At 49.1% G+C, this 24,184-nt stretch overlaps 9 protein-coding genes across 9 annotated transcripts; 4 read left to right on the top strand and 5 right to left on the bottom strand.

Annotated features, from left to right (window-relative positions):
* Positions 1–3,651: 3,651 nt before the first annotated feature.
* Positions 3,652–5,208, top strand: N7457_005626 (RasGEF domain-containing protein; the record flags this gene model as incomplete). The annotated part of the gene is made up of 3 exons (XM_057176670.1): positions 3,652–4,257; positions 4,330–4,818; positions 4,888–5,208. 3 exons carry the CDS (start codon positions 3,652–3,654, stop codon positions 5,206–5,208), a joined length of 1,416 nt encoding a protein of 471 aa, XP_057030972.1.
* Positions 5,209–5,972: 764 nt separating this feature from the next.
* On the bottom strand, positions 5,973–6,512 carry N7457_005625 (uncharacterized protein; the record flags this gene model as incomplete). Its single annotated transcript, XM_057176669.1, has 2 exons — positions 5,973–6,381; positions 6,451–6,512. 2 exons carry the CDS (start codon positions 6,510–6,512, stop codon positions 5,973–5,975), a joined length of 471 nt encoding a protein of 156 aa, XP_057030971.1.
* A 455-nt stretch (positions 6,513–6,967) lies between these two features.
* On the top strand, positions 6,968–9,104 carry N7457_005624 (telomere repeat binding factor family protein; the record flags this gene model as incomplete). Its single annotated transcript, XM_057176668.1, has 3 exons — positions 6,968–8,016; positions 8,076–8,105; positions 8,168–9,104. 3 exons carry the CDS (start codon positions 6,968–6,970, stop codon positions 9,102–9,104), a joined length of 2,016 nt encoding a protein of 671 aa, XP_057030970.1.
* Positions 9,105–9,818: 714 nt separating this feature from the next.
* Positions 9,819–10,491, bottom strand: N7457_005623 (sorting nexin-3; the record flags this gene model as incomplete). Its single annotated transcript, XM_057176667.1, has 3 exons — positions 9,819–9,847; positions 9,911–10,232; positions 10,414–10,491. The coding sequence occupies 3 exons, from the start codon at positions 10,489–10,491 to the stop codon at positions 9,819–9,821; spliced, it is 429 nt and encodes a 142-aa protein (XP_057030969.1).
* A 1,215-nt stretch (positions 10,492–11,706) lies between these two features.
* N7457_005622 (WD40 repeat domain-containing protein) lies at positions 11,707–14,097 on the top strand (the record flags this gene model as incomplete). Its single annotated transcript, XM_057176666.1, has 6 exons — positions 11,707–11,905; positions 11,993–12,085; positions 12,141–12,517; positions 12,591–12,956; positions 13,018–13,783; positions 13,856–14,097. 6 exons carry the CDS (start codon positions 11,707–11,709, stop codon positions 14,095–14,097), a joined length of 2,043 nt encoding a protein of 680 aa, XP_057030968.1.
* Positions 14,098–14,756: 659 nt separating this feature from the next.
* On the bottom strand, positions 14,757–15,152 carry N7457_005621 (translocon subunit SSS1; the record flags this gene model as incomplete). The annotated part of the gene is made up of 4 exons (XM_057176665.1): positions 14,757–14,797; positions 14,865–14,892; positions 14,957–15,015; positions 15,068–15,152. 4 exons carry the CDS (start codon positions 15,150–15,152, stop codon positions 14,757–14,759), a joined length of 213 nt encoding a protein of 70 aa, XP_057030967.1.
* Positions 15,153–16,111: 959 nt separating this feature from the next.
* On the top strand, positions 16,112–17,563 carry N7457_005620 (uncharacterized protein; the record flags this gene model as incomplete). The annotated part of the gene is made up of 3 exons (XM_057176664.1): positions 16,112–16,596; positions 16,671–17,347; positions 17,412–17,563. The coding sequence occupies 3 exons, from the start codon at positions 16,112–16,114 to the stop codon at positions 17,561–17,563; spliced, it is 1,314 nt and encodes a 437-aa protein (XP_057030966.1).
* Positions 17,564–18,859: 1,296 nt separating this feature from the next.
* On the bottom strand, positions 18,860–19,870 carry N7457_005619 (uncharacterized protein; the record flags this gene model as incomplete). Its single annotated transcript, XM_057176663.1, has 1 exon — positions 18,860–19,870. One exon carries the CDS (start codon positions 19,868–19,870, stop codon positions 18,860–18,862), a length of 1,011 nt encoding a protein of 336 aa, XP_057030965.1.
* A 98-nt stretch (positions 19,871–19,968) lies between these two features.
* Positions 19,969–21,409, bottom strand: N7457_005618 (uncharacterized protein; the record flags this gene model as incomplete). The annotated part of the gene is made up of 4 exons (XM_057176662.1): positions 19,969–20,445; positions 20,605–20,663; positions 20,743–21,241; positions 21,293–21,409. 4 exons carry the CDS (start codon positions 21,407–21,409, stop codon positions 19,969–19,971), a joined length of 1,152 nt encoding a protein of 383 aa, XP_057030964.1.
* Between the last annotated feature and the right edge of the window lie 2,775 nt (positions 21,410–24,184).

Raw genomic sequence — 24,184 nt, 5'->3', positions numbered from 1 at the left:
GGCGATCCGCTTTCGTTCGAGGACCACGGTGGCAAAGTCCTCGGCCCTGTTGATGGACTTGCTGAGCTTGGTTTCAATCCGGAAAGATGGGAGGATATTAGATATCCAGATTCCGTGGAGATAAAACGCAAAGGCACCGGTAGGTCCTCCGTATATGCGGCATAGGCGTGCATGAGACTAGTTCATTGCGATATACTAGCAGGTAGTACGGAGTATCCGTGCCCGTTGTGGGTATGATGGATCCCGGATTTCGGTGACGGGGAGTTCCGTCTCTTGTCTACCCACGGAGGACTCCGAACGTTGTACTCCATACGGAGCAGAGATTTACTGTATGTGGATTGTGAGGCTGCTTGACGGGGTCAGGGGCAATGTACGGAGTATGGGGCATGGAGAAAACAAGTAAGGGGTGGAGAACGGGGTACATATACGGAGTACCAGCGATAATCATACTCCGTACGGAGTACTCGGTGCTTACTGGGTGTACTCCGTATACGCGAGCAAATGCAAACCAAAAAATGGCTAAGAGTCTAAGAATAACTTGTTCATCTCCGACATCGCATTGCGGAGGGACGAGTGATTCACATGTCATCCTGTTGAGGTTACTCCGTACGGAGTACTGTCTACCTCAAAACAGGGCCCTAAGTGTTGAGCGGTGGATCTAATTGCATTCGATCAGCGTATGAGCATTGTCCACATGTTCATGATGGGGATGGCGATGCCCATAACTCTAGATAGAGTAAAAACTTCCCGGGAAAGGGGTGGAGACTTTCCAGCCAGACTCACATCCCCTTTCTGACGGATCACGGGGACAAGAGAGCTTGCAAGATATGAAGCCTCTTGCAGGTTCAAGCGGTTGAAGTTAAATGTCTTTGTTCAATTTCTCCGATGGCCTATCATGGGACGATGGTGAAAGGGGACGAGGGGAGGGGGCTGACTGACAGGATAAATCTGATACATCCAAACTCAAATCGAGTACTCAGCCGTCCCACGTTTAGATATCCACCGGGAGAAGTTCTCCGCATCTAAGCACCATACTCTTGGGAATCTGCACGACAGCACGGAGTACGGAGTATGGTACGATGGGATTGCTGACCTGTCATTTTATGCAATGCGGAGCTAAGCGAATGGACTGTTCTTGCAGGGGGTGGTAGGGGTTTGGGGAAGAACCAAGAGAGGGTGAAAAGTACCTAACTTAGGGACAAGGGATGTATGGGACTTCTGTGATAGGGAAGAACTTTTGCTTCGATGCGGTGCAGCTCGTGCAGCTTTCTCTGGGCTTGACAGCATCCTGGTATGTGCCATGGGAATTTGGGAACTCGAGCTACACAAGACGCACACCGAGGCAGGCTATCTGGGGGTTGCAGAATAAATGCATTGTGCATTGCCCATGAGTCATGATCCCTGGGATTCGGTACTCTGTACTCCGTACTCCGTACATTGACGCGCTTTTGATTGCAAACGCACGATGAATCCTTTAGTCTATCTTCCCGTATAAAGCGCTGGCGATTTAAAGCGACGGGAATGGAGCTCGGTGCACGGAGTAGGTCGAAACCTCACCAGGGACGGAGATGGCGTCTTTCAACTGCAGATCATATACTCTGTATTTCTTCCCGCATTTGGAATGTTGGCACTAGTGAATCTGAAGCAATGCCTAATTGAGACTGTATCTTCCAGATCGAAAGCACATCTTGATACATAAGGATGCAAGATATCGCCTTCGAAATGGCCTCTCTACCGAATACGCGGATCTACCGAGAGCCGTCCCAGTCCCAGGGACCTGGGATTGTGTACAGGAACCTTGGAATGCTGGAGTTTCAGGTGGCTTGACTGATTTGAATCATCGGTTGGAGATGATTGGGCTGGAGAAAGTATCCAACCTCCCAGGTTCACTGTTGCAATGCTCACAGGTGTCTTGCTTTGAAAACACCCCTTTTGCCATTTGGTGGAGATTTCAACCCACGCCACCGGTATTTGACGGGAATGATTCCGTTTAGAGATATATGGCCAATTTCCTGAAATAGCCCGATCCATTGGGAGCTTCGGGTGTCTTGACATCAACCTTCCAAGGCTGGAAGGGTTCCCTAGGGCTCCGTACATAGCGGTGTAAGTATGGGAAAAGACCAAGTCCGGCAGTACAGAGTCCATACGGAGTATACATGTAATAATTGTTTGGAATTGAATTCTTGTTTTATTCAGAATCTGGAATTATATTAATGATGTTCCTTCTGGCATGTAATAATGATATAACCATGTCACAATCGACGGAGAACGGATCTTGATCCTCTTGTTCCCTGTCAGTTGAAAATTCATTACGCCTGATCTACTTCACCTTGCCTCCAAAGTTTAGACTATGAGAAAGTCCAGCGGTGTGTCCCAGGGGTTGATAGATTCATCAGACCGCAAATATGACTCTCTCCGATCAATATGGCGAAACAGCACACCAATCGCGGAGTTGAATGGAATCCGTCGATCAACGATCAACGATCAAAGAAACCAAGAGACAAAGGAGGAACAAGAAAGAAAAAAACAAGTATTCCAGACGTTCTAAAATGTTCCACGGTGTTCCAAGGCTGGGGAACTCCGAAGGGATTCTGAATTGATTTCAGATCGTCACCCGTTTAGAGGCCTTTACGGCCACTATGTTAGCGCCCTTTGGTGTGCAACTATGAAATCATCGACGTTGTCTAGGCCAATCCGCGCAGTTGGAGTGGAGTGGAGTGTTTGTTATTTCGGATTTAATGGTTTTCTCGTATACTCCGTACGGAGTACTCGCGGTACAACCTCCAATACCTAGACCTCATTAATATAGACTATCCCCTGACCGACTGATGATTCCCGGTTTGTGAGTCTTCCAGAACCTGCAAGCTGACCGCTTCCTCAACCGATTCATTCAGCAACTAAAAAGAAACTCCACAACATGTCATATTGACAACTAGACTAGTCTTTCCATTCTGCAGCCCAACGGGCAACGGGTGTCCGGCATAACACAAATCTCGGTAACCAGCAGAGAAGCCCAACTTGCAGATCTCAATCCTGGTGGAGTTCACCAGCTTCTCCCCGATCTGGGGCCGGAATGGAGTCCCAAGCAATGTCACTAACCCCTTTTTCCCGAAGGTTCCTCCCGTCGGCAGTTCCAGCAGCCTGGCAACGGGGATAGGCGCCCCGTTGGTAATGTGCCTGGTCGATTTCCTTGCCCATTGCGGCCCTCGTGATGTGTCGAACGTGGCGGAACAGGTAACAGGGATAAAGGAAATCATCGGCCCTCGTTCTATGTTTAAAACCAATCATCCTCCTCTTGCCGAGCAACCCACTTGTTGATTATCTGTGCGTTGTGTGGTTATTTTCCCGTCTCTGTCTCGTACATACTTGTTAGCTCCCCTATTTGGATTCTGAGCAGTCCTTCTCTCGCCTTTACCATACGCTCTTCATCCCTGTCCTATAATTACTCTGTTCAAGCGCCGTGTTACATGAACGTGAGCGTATACTTAGCCCAATGTGTTGGCCTTGATCTTCCCCATGGTGTGTGTGTGTGTGTGTGTGTGTGTAATGACCGCATAAATGCAATCGACCACCCCAAATCAATCCGCCTTTGAACCATCTCCCGATACGCTTCTCTCCCCTGGAGGTAGGCAAGATTCCAAGAGAGCGAAAATGCCTCCTCAATCTAGCAACACGGCCTCACACCCGGGGCATTCTTACCAGCAAATCTTCCATTCCAACATGGAGATTCCTGCCTTTTTCACGTCGTACCGCTGGTGGGAAGATGAGGCAACAACCGTATTTTGGGCCTTCGAGATCCAAAAGATCAGCCGGGTAATTCAGTTCGGCCTCTTTCGTGACGAAAACTTTCCAAGGACCTCACTCCGCGCTCGAAATGTCGACACTATTGACACGTTTCTGGTCGCTCTCTCTGAGCCCCGTGAGCACCAGATGCTTGGGGCCCTCTCTCATATGCAGAGAGTGGAGGAAATCATACGCCGGTCGAGTATCCCCCCTTTCAAGGCGATTTCCTGGAGTTGGCTCCCGCCACAATCAAGCCATACTTTAGATGCACGAGCAATCGCTACCGCCATCGAGGCCGAGAGCCATTTTCACTTTAGACAAATTGCCTTCGAGGAGCTCGTACGCGCTGCTCTTGGATACAATGCTCTCTTTGTCGAGTGGTTCCTGCAACAACATACAGCTCTTTATATCATTCTTTCCGATCATCTGGCCGCCTTTCCGGAGGATATCCCACTCTATATAGAAGTGGAAAAGGTACGCTTGTTTCCAACATATTTTATGTATAAATCACTGGTCACTACATAGAGCCCCCACTGATTGATCCAGCATCTTCGGTCGCGGAGCCCCTTTGCACACCGAGCACTGGTTCAGTGTCTTCGAGCTGTGCGACCTGGTGGGAACTCTGACATGCCTCAACCCAATACTCCTGGGTTTGGATTCATCGCAGGTCCCATTCAAGCCCTGTTCAAAGATCAGCAAGGGAGACTTACTGCCATGTTGAAGGTGCTAAGCGTGTTGGCAATCCGATTTCGCAGACAGTACATTCACGCTTCTACCATGGATTGGAAAACTCCATTTGATACATCGATCCCCTTCCTGGAGGACTGTCTCACCTCGACATCGGCAACGGATTTAGCCCGCAGTATGAGTGGCCAAGACGAGCTCCATTTCGCCGAAATGACCCAGCAAGCCCTCGTCGAAGGGGATGATATCGTGGGACAACTTCTGGAGAACTGGCGTTCGCTGAGTATCTCCGTGTGGGAGTGCTGTGCCGCACTTCCAGAGCTGATTCCATATCTACAAGAGTGTGCACAGGTGAGCGGAGCTTGATCTCGGAACTCACCGGGGTCCCAGAATGTCAAAGTACTCTAACCGAATGAATAGGTTCTTTTCACAGGACGTAATTATCATTCTCTCACGGGGATTATCGCCGGCCTTCACAGCTACACCATTGCGGCGATGCGTGCCGGCAACACAGATACAGCCCAGGGAAATACGATTAATCTCAAGGCTCTGATTCCACAGGAAATTGCCTTCCTCATGAGCCCGACTCAGAACTATGCCGCCTATCGCCAGCACTACGAGAAATTCCCCGGCATTCCATTCCTAATCCCACATATTCGAGACCACAAACAAAACGGCGACGCTGTGCTTCAGCCGGTTTTCCAGTACCTGCAAAGTACGCAATATACACGCGAGAACTAGTCACCCGATCGCCGGATCAGCGGAGATTCTTAGGCACTTGGTCAGCTTGGGCGAGAGAATAAAAGCAACTTCAGTGTGTGCTTGGCTTGATGTGGCTGCAGGTGCTGAGACCGCTCGCGCAGGCCTTGGGTCGAGGATCTGTGTCAACATCTTTGTTTGTCTCCCTGGTCAGCAACACATGCATTGGTGGTGTGGTTTCCTTGGCAGTTTTATGAGGGGGTAGGCGATCTACACCAAATGATGACTTGAAATGCTCCGTTTCATGATCTGTACTTCTACTCTTATACCAATACTGGCACCGGGCATCACCGTGGCGTTTGGCGTTGCGTTATGCTAATATGAATTAATAATCCTCTTTCTCGCTGGTGACATTTAACGTTTCTTTTCATACTTGCATAACAAACCACGCTCATTGGGCTCGCAAAATGCAACTAGCCCAGCCCATCTGGTCCGTAATATACCACGCGGTCAACTAAATCCAGCATATCGACATATCCTTCCAGCCACATCTCATGCAAGTTGTTACTTCAGTATGCGTCAAGAAACGAAAATATACGAATCAGATGCGGCCCATTGCATCCGAAGAGCCGCTCCAGGCGATGGCAAGGCCTGGATTAGACCACGCAGATACCTACACAGTCTCACACATAAGGGAAGGAGGGGGAGCAAGCCCCGCCCCCAATCTATTTGCTTTTTTTGCCTCCAAGAGGAGATACATCCATGATTATCAAGCCAGGCCAGCGAGGAAAAAAGCAAGTCCCATCTCACTCCTGTTTTGCAACCGCCTTAGGCGCTTTCGCATAACCGAAAATACCCATGAAGTAGGCAATCCTATTGACAAATAGGAAAGTTGTGATGCCGATGTTGCCCCATGTCAGAGCATTCCATGCCGCAACATCCGCAAACGCATCCCAACCCATCGCCAAGTATGTGGCATAGACATGGCCTATATCGGCGATGGCCAGTCCGATTAGGTAGTTGCGTAGAACTCTTGGCTCTGTTGTTGAGTGGCACACGCCTACGCCGACTAGGAAGAGGAGTGAATAGATATTGCCGAGTTGATAGGCGAGGGCAACGCTGCTTGGGTGTAGCGTGGCTGGGGCTGCAACTGTGGGTGTTTGGCCGGCAATAAAGCCTTGAATATCGTATAGTGGAAAGGCACTGCCTAGGGCTCTACAGAAAGAATATATCATCAGTGAGATTCTCTTGCATAGGGGGGCAATGTAGGGCTTGGGGTCATACAATGAGATGGGCTCAAGGACACCGAAAAGGATGTGAGGCCATGTTGGGAAGATAGTAGGCATTGTGAAAATCTGCGGCTTTCAACGTTATTCTTTGTTTGTACCTCGCTTTTTGCGCTTTGTTTTGACTGCAATTCGTCCAGAGCGGTCTGCGCGGTCTGTACGGATGGAGCTTGGAGTAGCTCCATGTACCTGGGCGAGCTCCGTGGAGATGGCGGTAACTCACGTTTTCGCAACAAAGACCAAGAATCGACAGGCTGTGAGGTGTGCGAAGGAATTCGATCAAGTCAATGAGCAAAAAGTCCAACGCTTTTAAAGGGATTGTCAGGGGATCTCGACGATCTCAAGAATGTTAACTGACGTAGAGCCCCCGGCCAACCGCTTTATTGGCAGCTGTCACCGCCCATAGCGTTATCGCGTTTCTTATCGAAGCTTCATCTTCTGCAAATCCCCAGGGTCATGGACGCAATATGTCTGGGACATCCAGGATGATATTCTATCTGTGATAGCTGATAGCAATGGAATCTGGGAGTGCCTTACGGCCTCTTGATGAATCATTACTCCGCGAACTCCCTCAACTATCTCTCCGTATCGCCCCTCTACGCGAACCAGTATCCTCAAGAACCCTAAGCATCCCATCGCCACTCGAACCCAATGCCATCGGGACACGGGAATCGAATAACATCTCCAATTCAAGCAGCAATAATGCAAATGTTCCGTCGAGTGGAAAAGCAGGCCTGCCGACAGTAACGGAGTTTTTGAACGCCGCGCGGATCAAGAAAACCGAACTCTCAGCAGACTCACAGTCAAATGTGGAACGCCCTCCAAGGCCGATACTCCCTGCGTTTGTGAACCTTCGTGCTCTGGAGAAATTCCCATTTTCGTCATCATTTGATGATGATGCCCTTCAAGGGCCCCGCAAGCGCCGACGCCGAGATCTCCAAGTTGATACCTTCAGCGAGCATCTACAGCTGCCGATCCCTCAAGCCCAGAAGGAACATCGACCTCCTCCATTTGGACCATTTGCTATCTTAAACGGACTTAATGAGCCCCCGCCCAATGCTGCCCTTCTCCCACCCATCGAGGCTGGGTCTAACATCTCCCAGTTTTTGATCAAGCCCTCCAGAGGCGATGCTGCAGTTGACTCTGGAGTCTTGGGTTCGGCTCATGGGGTGATAGCAGACGGCCAGCCCGCGGAGAGATGTGATGCTAAGCTCGAAGAGGGCCTAGCCACATTGAGGGATGTGGAAGAGGATGATGACCATAATGACAATGATAACAATATTGAAAGTACTAATCCAGTGGATCCAGATGAGATTGCTCTGGTTGTCCACGAAGCGGACCTTTCCAAGAGCAGCAAGACATTGCCTCCTACTCCAGCACAAGATATGCCCTTGTCCCCTAAGACTCGTGGCCGGTCTCGTAAAAATCTGAGAAGGTGGACCGAAGAAGAGACAATCACTTTACTTCGGGGCGTGGTGAAGTGTGGGATCGGTAACTGGACGGCTATTCTTGCGCAACCGGAGTTTGAATTTAATCAGCGTACTGCTTCCAATTTGAAAGACAGGTAAGGCTTGCTCTTCTACGCAACTTTTGGTATCATACTAAAACCTCGCTATGTTCAAGATTTCGAGTTCTATGCCCGTGGGGATACCGGTAAGCAGCGCAAACCCAAATTTTGGGATGTCGCGCAAACAGAATCACTCATCATCCCACAGGGCGTCCGATCCCAATGAAGCTGCGAAACAACTACGCGACACCCTGACTAACGCTCTGCTCAAAGCCAAAGCTGAAGGCTCTGATGATACATCTGGCAAATTTCACCTTTCGAATCTAGTGCCTTCTAGCCAAGCCTCTGAGCCAGATCCTGGATCGGGAACCCCGGTTTGCAAATCACACAAACAGTCTATCTCGAGTACCCTCTTATCCATTCCGGACCCAGATCCAGGGAGTATTAGCAACGCCAAGTCTCAGTCACCGTCGTCAGGAAATAACCCGTTAGCTCTCTCAAGCCAGTCCCATTCAACCCTTGCATCTCTTGGGATCCCAGAAGCGCACGTCATAATATCCAAACGTCGCTCCCGACGACCTTTCACAGCCGCCGAAGATGAAGCTCTCCTCAAAGGCTACGCTGTCCATGGTTTCCAGTGGACATTGATCCAGCAAGACCAACGACTACAATTAAGCCATCGCAAAGCAACAGACCTCCGCGACCGCTTCAGAACGAAGTTTCCCCACGCCTATCGCGACGGTGGTTCTGTGAGCGGCAAAACCCTATTCCAACACCAGGGCCAGGAACCAGTAGCAGGGACGTCAACTCCTCGTCCTCATGCTGCCAGTACCAGCGAACAATCCCCAAACAGGCCTTTTGTGATAACTCCAACCCAAACTCCAGCTACTACCCCTCGCACCTCGGGGTCTAGGAGTCGTCACGCTGCTACTCCTTCTCAGTCTAATATCGCCCAGGCTGACCCTGCCTTTTTGCCCCCGCCTGCTCAAGGGGTCATGGAACACTCAATGTATCTTCCTCCCGCGGCGGCGGGTATGCTTTCTTTCTCCTTGGACGATGCTGCCGGGACGGGTCCCTCTTCTGCGGTTGAGACACCGTGGGAAGATAACACCCTCGCTCCTATGATCTGGGACGAATTGAACTAATCAACGGAAAGCTTCGGATGTTCATGTCTATCAAGGCTCTCAGCCCTTTTCGAACTACTTTTGGTAACTTTTTAATGTGCTTGTTGAGTTGCTACTTTTTCTTTTCCTTTTTCTCCATTTTCCGGTGCCTCTCAGAGGATTAATTCTACAGACTCCTCTGGTTCGCTTTTGTCATTGATCTATATCCCGCAGTACACGATGGTTTTTGTTATATTTTCTATCAAATAAAAGTTTTCGTTTCTCGTTTTTCAACAACTGTCATTGGTGATCGGATTGAGATTGAAGGAGAACCTAAATGCAATGAATCCGGATTTCTCAATATGTACGCACCCTAAACGGTAAGAGCAAAAATCAAAGATAGTACTCGCAGGCTGTAGAGGGAAAAATCAAGGGAAAGCACCCTCCCAAAACAATAATAGATAACTAATATCTGCAATTGATTCGAAAGAAAGAAACAGTGAATTCGGATATCAAACGAGCATTAAACAAAACCAGGCAATGATCATCACATAGCATACACTGCGGGAAACCCATTTTCAATCGCGAGATAGTTCCGTGGAAAGGATATGAGAGTGAAGGGAGCAGGAGAACATGGGGGAGAGGAAACTGGACATGACAGGGAAGAAAGGTTCAGTATGGCCAAGATACAATGCCCAGCCAATCCGGAAAATGAGACACGCTTCTCGTTAATGAATTAATAGTTGCGATAGCCATCTACCACGCATTGCGGTCCCAGTTGGGATCTAGACGAGATCAGCATGCGGTCGACAACAGCCAATCGATATGGAAATAGAGAATCGGCCTACCTTGTATGTAGCTAGCTAGAACCTTACTCCCCGTCTGCAGGAGAGGGTGCCCGGCGACGATCTGCAGGAACCGTTGCAGACCCTCGCGACGGTGCTCGATGACATCGTCGCTGAACCGGTTGGTGAAGACCTTGCCAGGGAGTGGGGGTATCGTGACGCGGGTGCTTTCGCGCTCCAGGATATCGCGGAAATACTCAAAATCAGAGTATCGGCGGCGCACGACGGAGTGTTTCAATTTGAAGGCGGGGATGTTGGTTCGGCACACAATCTCGTACGACGTGTACATGTTGCGAGAGGTCCCATGAGTCTGGGGGTTGCGAACCTGCAGCCGTCGTTGTTAGTCTGGGGTATCTCCTTTTGGTTCTTCATGGGGATGGTGGCGCGGGTTTGGAGTGGGGATGTATGGGGGTTGATTAGGGGAGAGATATGGGCACGAGACTCGATGCCGAGCTGGGTGCTCGATTTGAGGACAGATAGTCAGCTTTCTGAACCGGATGACTCACTTCGATCTCCAGAAAATTCTCAGGGGGTCCGTAGATCTCCTCGAAAGATTGCTGTCGCGATTCTGGGACGGACTGCATTGTGGTGGGGTTGGGTGATGCGGAGGGGAAATTGAGGGGAAAAGTTGGTTGGAGTTATATTTGGTGGATCTCCAACTGGCGACTGTAGAGTGTGTGTTTATTTAGACAATCTTGTTTCACTCTAATCCCAAAAACTAAACACCACAAAGGAGTATCTACGAAGCCCGAGCCCGGAAGTTGGAGAAGCATCTGTATCTGTGGGGGCCGGGGAAATAATTGATCCGCCCTCATGGCTTATCTTCCTGACGGCCGTTTTGACGTACTTCATCGGTCTCCTGAAACATTGTCTGCAATTGTCTCAAAACAGAGAAATTTCCTTTCAACTTCAAGCATAAGACTGGAGCCTACTGTTGAAAATGTAACCAGGGCATAAGTCATCTGAAAATGATGTTTATAGGTAGAAATAAAGAGAACTATGATAGTATGAGCCGCTATGAAGAGAATAGTGCAAATTCATAACATTCCAGTCTTTCTCTCTTTATTGCAAAATGCAAAGAGACTAATACACTGTATTTCCCTCGCATTTTATATCAAATGACCCTCATCAATTAACTGAAAAGAGCTGACATGGCGTTGCTCTTCTCCGCCATAAGGTCTATCGTCACTGAACACGAGAGGCAAAAGTTCTGCATAACATGCATATGCAAAGCCAAAGATGCACCCCCCGCAGAGTTCTAATTCCCTGCATATACTGATCCTAGCGTGGCTGTGGATTTAGAATTGAGTGTTGTGAAAATGACAGGCATGACCCAATGCTGCATTTGCGGGGGGCTGGAGTGGGTGACACTAGACGGGTGAGATGAGCTAGTAACAATGTAGTCTCTGGTAAAGCCGTTCGGTCGTGGACAATTTTCGAACTAGTGTCCATGCATTAGCTTTGCGTTCAGAGAGGCTTGTCGCAGACCTGTCAACAGGAACGGTCTATCAGAAACCCGAAGGCCTCCTCGGCGAAGTCACTTGGGACATTTGGGAGCAAAGATTGGCCCAGAGTCCAATAATCCGAGAAGTCTGTTATATCCAGTTAGTTGAAGACCTTAGCAGCTTCCCTGAGGGTGATACCGCAACAGCTGTCGGGGTTAAGGGGCGGAGTTAAGTTCCCAGGTCTGGAAGGTTGGAATCCCCGGAAAGCGGTGACATAATAACCCAAAATCAGCGGTGACCTCGGGACTTATCAATTATCGATAAGCGTATCTCTTCAATCTACCTCAATACACCATGAGTCCAACGATGTCGGACAATGGAAGAGAATCCACCGAGGAGTCAGAGATATTTTGGCACCCTGCTCGTGAATGGCTAGAAGAAGATGAGCCTGAAACCGATTATCACCCCGCGCGAGAACCATCCGAGGATGATGGTGCATGGGAGGATGACATATCCAATGCAGATGAGCATATGGGGGCGGAGATGACATACGGTAGGATTGAATTCTAGAGCATTGACAATCCAACAGAATAGTGTGCAGATGGACTAATAACCTCTTTTTATTTTTCTCTGTCTATAGAAAATCCCCGCATCAATATTGGAAGCATCCAGATCGAGCTGACAACGGATGACAGCGAGGATCTGAATGGTTTGAATGGGGGTCAGAGACAAAGTATGTTATACTGAAACCCATGAGAGACCTCACAACAATTGCTCACTAACTGCAGTCCCAGCTACTCGATGGTTTGAATTGCTTGCGTCCAGTGGTTTACAAGATATTCTTCACTCCGCTGGCTGGCCGACTACCTTTGAAGAAGAACACGAACAGCTAGGAGCCGAAGAAGACGACCTCAGCGACGAAGAATTTATGCCTATGTTTCGAAATCGCCTTCGAGCCAGGAGACCCCGGGGCGCCGCTAAACTTCCGCCGGTTCCTAATCCAGAGGGCCAGAAGTTGATGCGCGAGGGGCATTTTGGCACTAATCAAAATTACGTTGACCGACTTAAACAGCGAAAAAGGCACTTTGCGACAGGCCTGATGTGGCGAGAGCTTGGTATTGACCCTTATGGAGTACACAAAAGAGCCAGCCAAGCAATCTTCCAGGTACGCAAGCACATAGTCTTTCAATAAGGTTAAAATCACGACCAAGACTAACGCATGCATTGATCCAACCTAGGGGTTGATTCCAAGTTCAGTTGCGGACAGAATTATTCATTTCGAGACACGAAGTTATTCAGGCCAATTCTCAGACGATGGGAACTTCTTCTTCTGCTGCGCACAGGACTTCAAGGTTCGGATGTATGATACATCTAATCCTTATGACTGGAAATATTACAAGACTGTCGATTATCCATTTGGTCAATGGACCATCACAGATGCGACATTGAGCCCAGACAACCGCTTCCTTGTCTATAGTTCAATACGAAGCCAAGCCTACATGACTTCCACAGACCCAGAAGACAATTCGGAACCTACTATCCTAGATTTATCTACTCCACCCGGTCAAAGACTAAGACGGAGCTGGGGAAGTTCGCATTTTGGGGTATGTAAACTGATTCTTATTCATCGAAACCACAGTGGCTAACTGGTGATTTCAATCACAGATCTGGTCTCTAAGATTTTCAGGAGATGGACGTGAGATTGTTGCAGGAACATCAGAAGATTCAGTCATCGTTTATGATCTGGAAACAAATCAGCCAGTTCTCAATCTGCGAGACAGGCACCAACATCATGTCAATGCTGTGTGCTATGGCGATACCTCGTCACCACATATCCTATACTCTGGTTCAGACGACACGACACTACGCGTTTGGGATCGACGGTCGATGGGCGATGGGCGCGAAGCTGGTGCATTTATGGGACACACGGAGGGACTGACGTACGTTGACAGCAAAGGCGACGGCCGATACGTCTTGTCCAATAGCAAAGACCAAACGATGAAGCTTTGGGATCTCCGAAAAATGATGACAACCGCCGATATCGAAAAGATTGATATCGCCAACTACACAACCGGCTTTGACTACCGCTTCGAGCAGTATCCAGCCCAGTACCGCAGAAATGCCCAGGAGGATTGCTCTGTTGTTACATATCAGGGCCATCGCGTCCTCAAGACTCTAATCCGCTGCCATTTCTCGCCACCTGCTAGCACAGATTCGCGTTATGTGTACAGTGGTAGTGAAGATGGCAAGGTTTATGTGTACAACTTGGATGCCACATTGGCTGGGACAATCGACGTCGGTGAAGCAACTCTTAACTCACGACCTCGCGATCCAGATGCTTATGCTACGGCATATGAAATGAGTGGGGAGATGTTGTGGAAGACTTGCGTTCGGGATGCGAGTTGGCACCCAAGCACGCCGGTTCTAGCAGGTAAGCACCTCCCATGGATGTTCTTGCCCTTTGTTTTTTTTTTCGGGTACAACTAGCTGATACTATGTTTAGCAACTTCTTGGAATGGCTGGGGATTATCAACCGGCACTTGCACGGTACATTCATGGAATGCCGGTGCCGCCAAAGACGAGGGTGACCCTCCGGCGGGCAAGAGTTATGATGACAAGCTTCGAGATATCGCGGAGTTCAACGAATACCGTGAAAATGCACTCCATAGGCGCCCTCAACTACCAATACGCAGTAGGCCTGTGCGTCGTTTGGTTGTTGATGAGGCAGAGGACATTCTCTGGTAGATATGGGCAATCGTGGTGGCAAATACGTCTTTTCTGTTCAACAAAAGCATCCGTTGTTGGCTTTTGATTGTGCAAATTCGAGGGGGCTGATACATATTGTAGATTTGATAATACTTAGGGTCAGGCATAAGTTTGACGAATGATACGAATATTCCTTGTTTTAGGCTTTGCTCTCCAACAACATACGCGATCCCAGGCCACTTGGAAGCCCAGCTTTGAGAGATTTTCGGTAGAATATTAAGGCCCAAACGGTGTAAATTAAATTAAACAAAGACCTCTTGTTGATACAGGATGCGAAAAATGGTGGTATCTTATGGATAGCAAAAATGCTCTGTCTCCTATTGCATCGCCAAAAAAAAAAGCGCCGAGTGACGGACAGGCGCCACAGAATTCAGAACGTAAAACGGAAAGGGCTCGCGAGTTTAGTGTTATTCGAAGATCCGGCGGGGAGGTCATGCTGTTGTTTCGAGGCGGGCAGAGGCGTATCGTCACCGACTGCGCAGGGTGATTCCGTAGTTGCCTGGGTTGGATGTTTGCCTCACATTGGGCCATTTCCCCGCTCTCATTTTGTGCGCCAACTTTTCCAAGATGCTATCTTCTCTCCCCATCTCTCCCCACTTGCCCTGGGAATTTGGGACATCGCTGAGATGTGTCTCCATTTATGCGCCACCAACCAGCACTTGGTTGACAGGGATATGGACTGCAACGAGTATGTTAGCACCGAAAACCCCCGGGAAGTACGGGTGGACTTTGATTGAAGCACATACTCAGCTTAACAAAGTAGCCAATGGCACCCTAATGGCGATGTCAGTTATTCCGCCACCAACTGCGCTGCAGGAACCACAGTAGCAGCACATACCATAACGAGGAAACCCATTCCAACGGCCTGGCTGATTTTGATGAATTCACGCTTATCGGCTATGAATGAAGTCAGCATGTTGTGCATTTGCGCGATGACTGATAAACATACGCTTTGTGCAGCGGCGAACGAATTGAGAACCCTCCCGGACGAAGTCCTTGGGAATATCAGCAAGCTCCTGGAAGGTCTCAGACATGGTTGCGAAGAATGAGAATTGTGAAGAGAATTGGAGAATGGAGAATTGAAAAGAGGAAGACGTGAATAAGGAGTCCGGAGTCCAAAGAACAGGTGGTTTCCCCCCAAACGGACCAATCGCGCGCTGACCAATCAACTTGGAGAAGGTCCGGAATTTAATTGTTCCAGATCCAAGCTCCGGGCCCCCATCGATGCCTTCTCCATAGGCTTCGGTTTCGCCCTCGCGTCGCCGTCACCATCAATTATCCTTCTAGCAAGCTCTATATCACCCTCTTCAACACCTTGCGATCTTCCCCAAAGTTTGTGGACGGTCAATTGAGCACAAGAGCGTTGAACAAGGCTCCCGGAACCAAGCCCGACTTCCCTTCCCTATCAACATCTTATCCCCTTCGCTTCCCTTGCTTTTCATTGCTTTTGTTTCTGTTCTAATCATCATATCCCGCGTCTGTGACTATCTCTCTGCCTGTCTGTGGCAGCTGTCACTTCTCTTTCCTACTCCAATCTGTATCCGAACCTTCGCGGAGCAACCTTGATTCCCACTCTGTACGTCGCGTCTGCAACTCGCGCAAGTCTTGTTTCTACCAGAAGCGATTCAACCGCTTCGGATTGTACGTATTGTCTGGCCTCATTGCTTCTCATGTCTGTCCTTCCTATGTTACCCTTCGGGGTTTTTGGCCAATTTTCCGTCCGCTTTACCTGTGCGGACTAGGTCCAACGGGCTTTTGGGAGCTGATACGGGACTCTCGCTACCCCTACACCAGTTGTCAATTTTCCATAATGTTTTCTCAATGCTAATTGGTGGCCTGTATCTGCAGACATGCACTTGACTTGATCTTCTCGGGAGCGGAGAGGACCAAGAAAGCAAAAAAGGGCCTGTATTATCGGACATCAGATATTCAGGCAAATTCAATACTTTCTTTGACATCCAATCCCCTGAAGAGGATACTAATCTAGTTCGCAATGGCGACTGACGACGACAACTTCGATATCGACATCTACGGCGATGGCACATACAACGCCAATGAGCCCGGTGCGCAGGAGGATTCGGAGCTCGTTCTAGATGCGCCCGAGAATTTGCCCCAGTCGAATGCTGGCCCATCCAACAACGCTCAAACCAATGCAAACGCCCAAGGAGCCCCCATCAAGCACGAGGATACCGGTCCACCTCAGAACCAGCCCGCTGGAAATATAGCTGCTCAGTCGGCCACTCAGCAACAGACAACCCCCAACGGCCTACCTGCAGCACCTCAGGGAACCAAGAGAAAAGAATACGAAGATCAATCCGCCGATCGCGATGTCAATGCTACGACTGCTTTGCTAATCTCGGATCTTACCTGGTGGACAACCGAAGACGACGTCCGAGGCTGGATCAACCATGCCGGAGTCGAACAGCAGTTGAAGGATGTGACCTTCAGCGAGCACAAAGTGAATGGTAAAAGCAAGGGGTAAGAGCATCCTTTCCTCGGTTACGAATAACAACGATCTCGGCCGTCTATACTAATATCTCGGGATTCAACAGTCAAGCCTTTGTCGAGTTCACTACTGCACAGGCGGCTACAGCAGCTCGTCGTAGCATTGGACATGGCGGTATCAGTGGACAGGCTCACACCGTGCACTACACTAGCCCTCAACAAAATCCCTTCAAAACTCTTCCCAAAGAAAACCCCGCACGTGGACCTGGCGGTCGCTCTGGCACTACCCACCACACTGGTGGTGGTTCCAACTACAACAACAACGCTGGCGGTGGATTCCGCGGCGGTGGCCGAGGTGGTTATAACACCCGTGGTACTGGAGGCAACTTCAACAACCGCGGCAACTTCAACTCCGCAGGTGGATTCCAAGGTGGATTCCAGGGTGGTTTCGGAGGCGGTTTCCAGGGTGGAGCACCCAACCCTATGATGGGTGGCTTCCAAGGTGGTCCTATGGGCGGTGCTATGCAAATGCAAAATTATGGCTTCAACAACAACCGCGGTAACATGGGCGGTGGTTTCGGTCGTGGCGGCGGCGGACGCGGCCGTGGTGGCAATGCGATGACTGGTGGCCCGAACATGATGGGCATGACTCCTATGGGCACCCCGATGGGCAACATGGGCATGAACCCGATGGCTGGCATGAATCAGATGCCCGGTATGAATCAAATGCCCGGTATGAATCCGATGATGGGCGGTGGCATGGGACCTGGCATGGGAGCGCAATGTAAGTGTCCCAGATACACGGCATGATTCCCTTATTTTCGATTCACGATACTGACCATATTTAGCACAAAACTTCCAGAGCGGCGGTGCTCCGGGATTCAACCAAACTGGCTTTTACAACAATCCTAACAACCAGGGTGGACCCAACCAAGCTGGGGCTGGCTCCGATCAAGGTTCCTGGAATCCTCACGGCGCGAAACGAAGCCGCCAGGACTAAGTTTGACTGAATGAGATCCAAGAGACCACCCGTGTTTGCGTGCTTTTCAAAAATTATAGCTGGCTCAGGCATCTCAGTACACTACGTGCGCGTGCAGTGTGGAAAAGTCTTGCTGCGGAATTCAGTGGTCTTTGGTGAATAATAATGTCTTTTTCGGAAGCGGGGAGGGGGTATCTTTTTTTTTCATAGTGTTACGATATTGCTTCAATGGGTTGGAGGCATACTAGGCTGGCGGAGGTTCATATCTTCTCCATGGATGTCACTAGTCTGGCGGTCTCTTTGTTTTTATGTATGTGGTGTTTTCGGATAATGCAATGGAACCTCCCCTTCTAGTTCGTATGTTTTATAGATCCATTTGCATAACTCGAGATAGAATTACCTAGAGAGGTAGTAAAATAAAGGACATCTGCCCAAGAACAAGCATGGCAGTGATCTGTATTCATCAGAGGGAATAAAAACCAATCTTAAACATTGGAAATTCACCATTCGTTCACTTTTGCATGTGTCATTTGGGAACACTTCGCTGTATGTAGTAGACAAGGGAAGCGAATATGGACGAAATACGAGATAAAATCCAGTATTTTCTCTATATCCGCTTCCATGCCAATCGAACATGGTTCTAGAAACAATATGTAAGAAATTATTAGTTCTGCGAGTGACTTGGATCGCGCCTAAGCCCCATGCAAGGCTATGCGATGCAAGCCCATCACATCAACCACGTCAGGACATAGTACCACACCAAATGCAATACATAGAAGCGGTGTACGGACTACAGCAACAGGCTGTGCAGACATCAGGCTGTGCAGACATCAGATCGCAAGGCAGTGCAACTGATACTAGCCTAGTCTGCCTTGAGCAAGGCGTAGGCCGAACCCGGGAAATACACCTGGCAGAGGTCATGGCGTTCTAGTCCCGTCATTATGTGCAAGTGAATTAGAAACCGAGAAAAAAAAAGAATCATAACGCATTCAATTGTGTCGGCATTCTGTGTAAAATCTCGCGATTCTTGAAGTATAATGTAAAAGATAACCCCATGCACGCATAAAGACATAAATCGTTTTCTGAAAGTCAGATGCCCAATCGTGCGATATACAGACTTGTACAGAAATAGGTTTGTGTAAAACATCGTAGTCAAATAATGGCGGAAAAGATGGAAATGTAGCACCGATCAGGTATATAACAGCTAGAGAGATGGGATGGGGGAGGAAGAGGAAAAGGATCAAGGAGTAATGCTAGAAAGTAGGATGAAAAAAACAAAAACCAGAAAAAAGGATTTGCAAAGGCAAGAGGGCCCCTCTAGAGAATCCAAAATGGATTCAGTCCGCTGCGCCCCATGAGCGACAAAGGTCTTCTGAAATTGTGCATACAATACTCGCATATCAACTTCAGCATGTTGTCAGGGTCCAAAATCATTAGGTCCTTGCACGTATCGGCATCGAAGCCGGTGGCCCACTGGAGAAGTTTTATCAAGGTTGGTACCCCAATGCTGAAGGACCAGTCTTGCACTTCCCAGAAATGTGTTGGTGTGAGTTCGGAATTGGAGGATGATGGAGGGGAAAGAGCGCATTCTGACTCTATGTCAGACTCAGCATGTTCTTCGAGGTCGACTGCAGACGTAGTACGGCAAGCTTTCTGCTTGTCTGTCTGTCTGTCTTTCGTGCTTTGTTTTGCCACCGATGAATGAAGTCTGAATAGTTTGACAACTACCTGGACTCTGGTGCGAAGGAAATGGCTGGATCCTCGCGCCGGCGACATTTTAAAAGACAACTCGAGGTGTTCGTTCGTCGATAGTTGAAGACGGGAACGGGCACATGGAAATTGGCATGGAGATCCCTGTGGGATGGGAATGGGAATGGTGGAAGATGCTTTGTTTTGCAGGACCAGGTCTGCACATGGTTCTGGAGTCGGACGACATGGAGTCATTGTTTTCTGTTGCTTGACTCGACTTTTAGCAGGGAGTGGGCCGATGAATTTGTCGAGTCCAACGCTGCATAGTAATTTGGTATCATCCTGGGAAACAAGCGATCTTTGAACCTTGTGGTCGATACCATTCAAGAACCCGTGACTTTCGACAACCCTTGCCACGCCAATGTACTGATCACCCGTTGATGGTTCGTCAAAGAAAGGGGTTGTCTCATTGTTGAGTGACTGGGGTGTTTGGGCGCCGAAGCCTGGCATACCTGCGCCGGTAATTGGATAAGAAGGGTGGTGGTACATATTTTGGGGTATGCCGAAGCCTTCCGAGGCGTGGGGATATTCTGGGCTCAGATTGGCGACAGTAGAGCTTGTGCGGATAGGCAGATTCATTGAGGAAGCCGCGGCTGGGATAGCACTCCTGGACGGGTCAATGCAAGCGTGGCATCTCCAGACAGTTTCTGTCAAACGACTACACGTTCGACATCGAGTCAAATCATGGCCACACCCTCTGCATATCCCGAAAGTGGACGGCCCTTGTTCTGGTGGTTGCGCTTGTTTCCCCAGGCGCTTGCGCTTTTGGACTGACTTATCAGCTTTGGAAACTCTGTGGTTCTGTCGAGGCTCAGGTTTCTTAGACTGCCCCTTAGCTCCATCTGGGAAGTTGTGACTGGAGCCAAGATTGAGCCGATCGTCCGAGGCAGAGTGCGATATGGACCCTGGTCCTGCATTGCTCCTGTTCCTGGAGCTTCCGATACCCGGATCAGAATAACGGGAGTGTCCTGCCTGATCTCCTGGTGGATTTTGGGAATAATACGGAGTTTGACTGTTCGGATCTTTTGATCCACTAGGGAAAGAACCATGGCCATTTCCGCCACTGCCTCCGCCATTGCCTCCGCCGTTCCCCCCGCCGTTGCTGCCGTGATGTGACCGATCTCCGTCGGTCGATGCATTTCCAGAACCAGGAACTAGACAGTGATCTCTGATGTGTCTGTAAACTTCATTCCAAGAAGAGGTCGGAAGATGACACACGGGGCAACTGATTCGCGGAGTATAAGTGCGTTTCGTTGCAGCTATCATCGCTGGAGATGGATCAAGTATTCCATGTTTAACGGTGAAATGCTCACGTATCCGATCTCGCCGGAAGGTGCTTTTGCGGCAGCGTGGTTCGGTGCATTTCCACATGCTGTCGAATATACCATGTAAAGTCAGATGCCTTTTGAATGACCCCCATTGATCTATCGTTCGATCAGGAGAACACCAACACCGAAACTGCTCTTTGGTCTGGTTTCTAGAGCCGGCCACTGGATTTGAAGATGCTAAGAATTTTGATCTTAAGCAGCTGGCCATGGTCTCAAGCTCCTGGATGCATTGAGAGACATGATGCAAAGGGTCTATCTGTTCGGACATCAACATCCTGTAGGTTGTGGCAGTCCGCGCTATGGCATCTTCAGGTGGAGGCTGTGGAAAGGAGGGCACTTCCTCCAATATCCCCATCATGGTGCGATTCAAACGTGAGGAAGGCCCCGGGACAGGTTGTGGAGCATAAGTCCGCTCTTCTTCATTCCGACTGATGTTTATGTGCTGGGGGAGCTCATTGAACGGTACAGGTTCTGGGATCATATAATCAAATTCATCCTCGTGTCGTTCTGGACGCTCGGTCAATTGACTACTAGATTCGGTACTGAACATCCCGGAATCTTGCACAACACCATGACTTGTTGTGTAGCTCGATGCGTAGGCGGAAGGGAGGGAAAAGCAGCTCTGTCAAACAGCTTAGTACCTTGATGCTTGAATATCTGGATGACCACTCACAAGAGGATTATATTCACCAATTGATGGTTGGGAGGATGGAAAAGAAATCCATGACTCAAGATCGTTCAACCCATTGCCTTCCTCACTAGCCTCTGCATTGTTGGAAGGGAAATCCATGGCGATAAGGCTTCCTTGAGGGGGTGATGGGGCCAGAATGGGCGGCCTAAAGTTGTGAAGAAAAGAAAAGGATAAACGGCCGTCAGCCGGAGATTTATACCACAGATTGACATGGAAACGTGTCCGGGCCTTGGAAGCCTGCGCCTCTTCCTCGCACCCGGGTGTGAATTTGGGCCCAATCTCTTGATTGGGAAATAAATAGGGTTGAGGAAAACGACGAGGGTTCGGTTCGCCTTTTGCTCAACTCAAGATCTGTTCCCGTAAATACCGGTGAGCTGGAGAGATACAGACGGCATGAGAATCTTATTACAACGGAAGAGTGAATCCCAAGGGCATGGAGAGTCCAACTAACCAAGCGGAAACTCTGTATTTCGTACGCAGACCCAGTTGCCTTTTTGCAGACTAGAAACCCGGGCTTTGCGTGCATTATACGAAGGCAACCAGTGACGGTACCCATACTCACAGAGCCGTTTTGTGTATGACCCTTATTTCATTGAACCTATCGGATTATATGGTACTTCTTACTTACCAGCAGATGCTGGAGCATGCATTGTAATCTTTTGGTTCTTTTATATCGGTGAAGAAATATCGAAGCTGGCAGTGTACGCCATCCGAATCTAACGCTTGGCATATGGATGTATCTGCGGGGTGGAGCACCCATGTTGGGGCGGTGTTCCGGCCGGGGAGGACACTTGAAGACGTCATCTTAGAACACCTACGTGTGGGTTTGATGCAGATCCCCGCCGCTCGAGAGATCGAGTTTCGGAGAGCCAGGGGTAGGTTTAGGTCTATCGGTGAACTCCGAAGGCTTCTTTTTCCCGGGCACAGTTCCCTTCCGAGGGGAGAGTGCCCAAGTGAGGAGAGACCGGACTTAAGAGGTGCCAAGAAGAATCAATCCAATGGGATTGAGTCCATCATTCCCCTTGCTGTGCTTGGAGGAGTGGACATGGAAAACAAGACCAAATAAGTCCATCGTTTGAACGGCACCTTCGCCATGCAGACGGATATAATTGGGCCTATTTTCCCAATGGCCGTTGTTGGTTAACCATTCGAAATGTGAACCAAGTACGAAGTAGTCCATCCAGACTATGAAATCCTCGAGATGATCATCTTCGCACTAATACCTGCTGGGGCTCAAGGGCTTGGAATACGAGGGAGGAGTCCAAAATTGGAGGCTTCTCGAGCCAAACGGTTCCAGTCTCTGAAGGCATTGATTCGGTCTTGAGAAGGCATGATGCTCGGGTCATGCACAAGAAAAGGAGCTTGTAAAATAATCCCAACTACACCCAAATACTTTCGATCCTAATAGAATGGCCAAAAATCATAATCGAGAGGAGCGAAAATCGGGGTGGAGAATCGACTGATTGCCCATGCACGGATCGGAATGATTATGGCGTACATGCAGACTGTCCTGTTATTGCATTCCCATGGGTCCTACGATGCACCGCGTCGATGTTGGGTCGAAAACATCGGCGGAGCCGCAAAAGAAAAATCCAGTCGCACAAGAAAGGTGTCATCCTCAACAGACCCTTCGAGGCTGGTTGTCCATTGAGAGGAATATCTTAGTCCGCGGAGTACGGTACAAGTGCGGGGAAGATGGTATGAGGCTGGGGCAGGCGGGCTATAACAACTCATCACTGAACGATTCCCAACACAAAGGATATGAGAAGTGAGGCAGCAAATGGGAATCAAGAGCCCTGTCAAGGCGAAACAGTGGGAAATCGATGATCAGGCGATTGCAAATCATTCTGCAAGGCCAGGAATAGGGATTGCCAGTGCCTTCAAGAGTGGGCCACTTCTCCGCGGCAAACATGGATGTTCGGACGCCAAACGGGCTTTTGGCATAAGGTTGCCTCCTCTTCTACTATCTTGCAACGAAGGGACCCAGATCGCCTCCGTTCCTGCGTTAATCAATTTGTCCTGTGCTCGGAGCTTGTCAGGCATGGATACGCAACCGTACTTTTGCCAATTGCCCGGAGAGTCCCATGATAATCTCGTAATCGGTGATGATAGCCGCTACCCAGCTTCATCGCTCCTTGCGTTCACTGGACGACATTGACATTCGTCCCCAGTCGCTTGGTGGCGGCATTTGGCCCAAGTTTGGTCATACACAACACGGGGGCTTAGATGATGAAAGGGGAAATATGTGGTAGAGAGTTGTCCTTTGGATACGAAAACTTACATATAAAGCCGAGTGGGAAAGATAAAATCAAGAAGAAAAAAATGAAAAAGAAAAAGAAAAAGGGTACTAAATCTCATAGATTTCGGGGAATTTTATTTTCGGGGGAGTGACAATAAGATGATGGGGCTGTTCGGATCGAGTGGGGAACAACGGAACAGACCGAAGGAGTTTAATTAGTACCGTGGCTCGAGAAAATATTGGACGCAAGTCTGTTGACACTGCGATTTGGTTTGTTCTTGTCCGGAAAATAAAACCGATGGACTACGGGTGTACGACAGCATAAACCTAGTATATCATCCAGTGTGGTGTATTGCCCAAATATAATCGCATTATCTAGATCTGTGAGCTAAACAAAGAGACAAACTGGACAAACCGGACAAAATGGACACAAGTCCAAGTCTTTTTTCGTCTATATCCTGTCGAACTCCTTAACCTCTCCAAAGGTCTAGGGAAATATGATCAAGAACCGAACAGAGCAGAAAATAGCAGAAAATAGGAAAGAAGAGCAAAGAAGAGCAAAGAAAATAGATCAAAAACAACAAGACACAGTACATAGTAAAAGAGTGGCAAACGGTCGGTGAAACAGGCCCCAC

The sequence above is a fragment of the Penicillium paradoxum genome (assembly GCF_028828445.1).
Source record: "Penicillium paradoxum strain IBT 22861 chromosome Unknown utg000005l_segment0_segment0, whole genome shotgun sequence".
NCBI lineage: Eukaryota > Fungi > Ascomycota > Eurotiomycetes > Eurotiales > Aspergillaceae > Penicillium > Penicillium paradoxum.
This window is presented reverse-complemented; position numbering and strand designations above follow the sequence as displayed.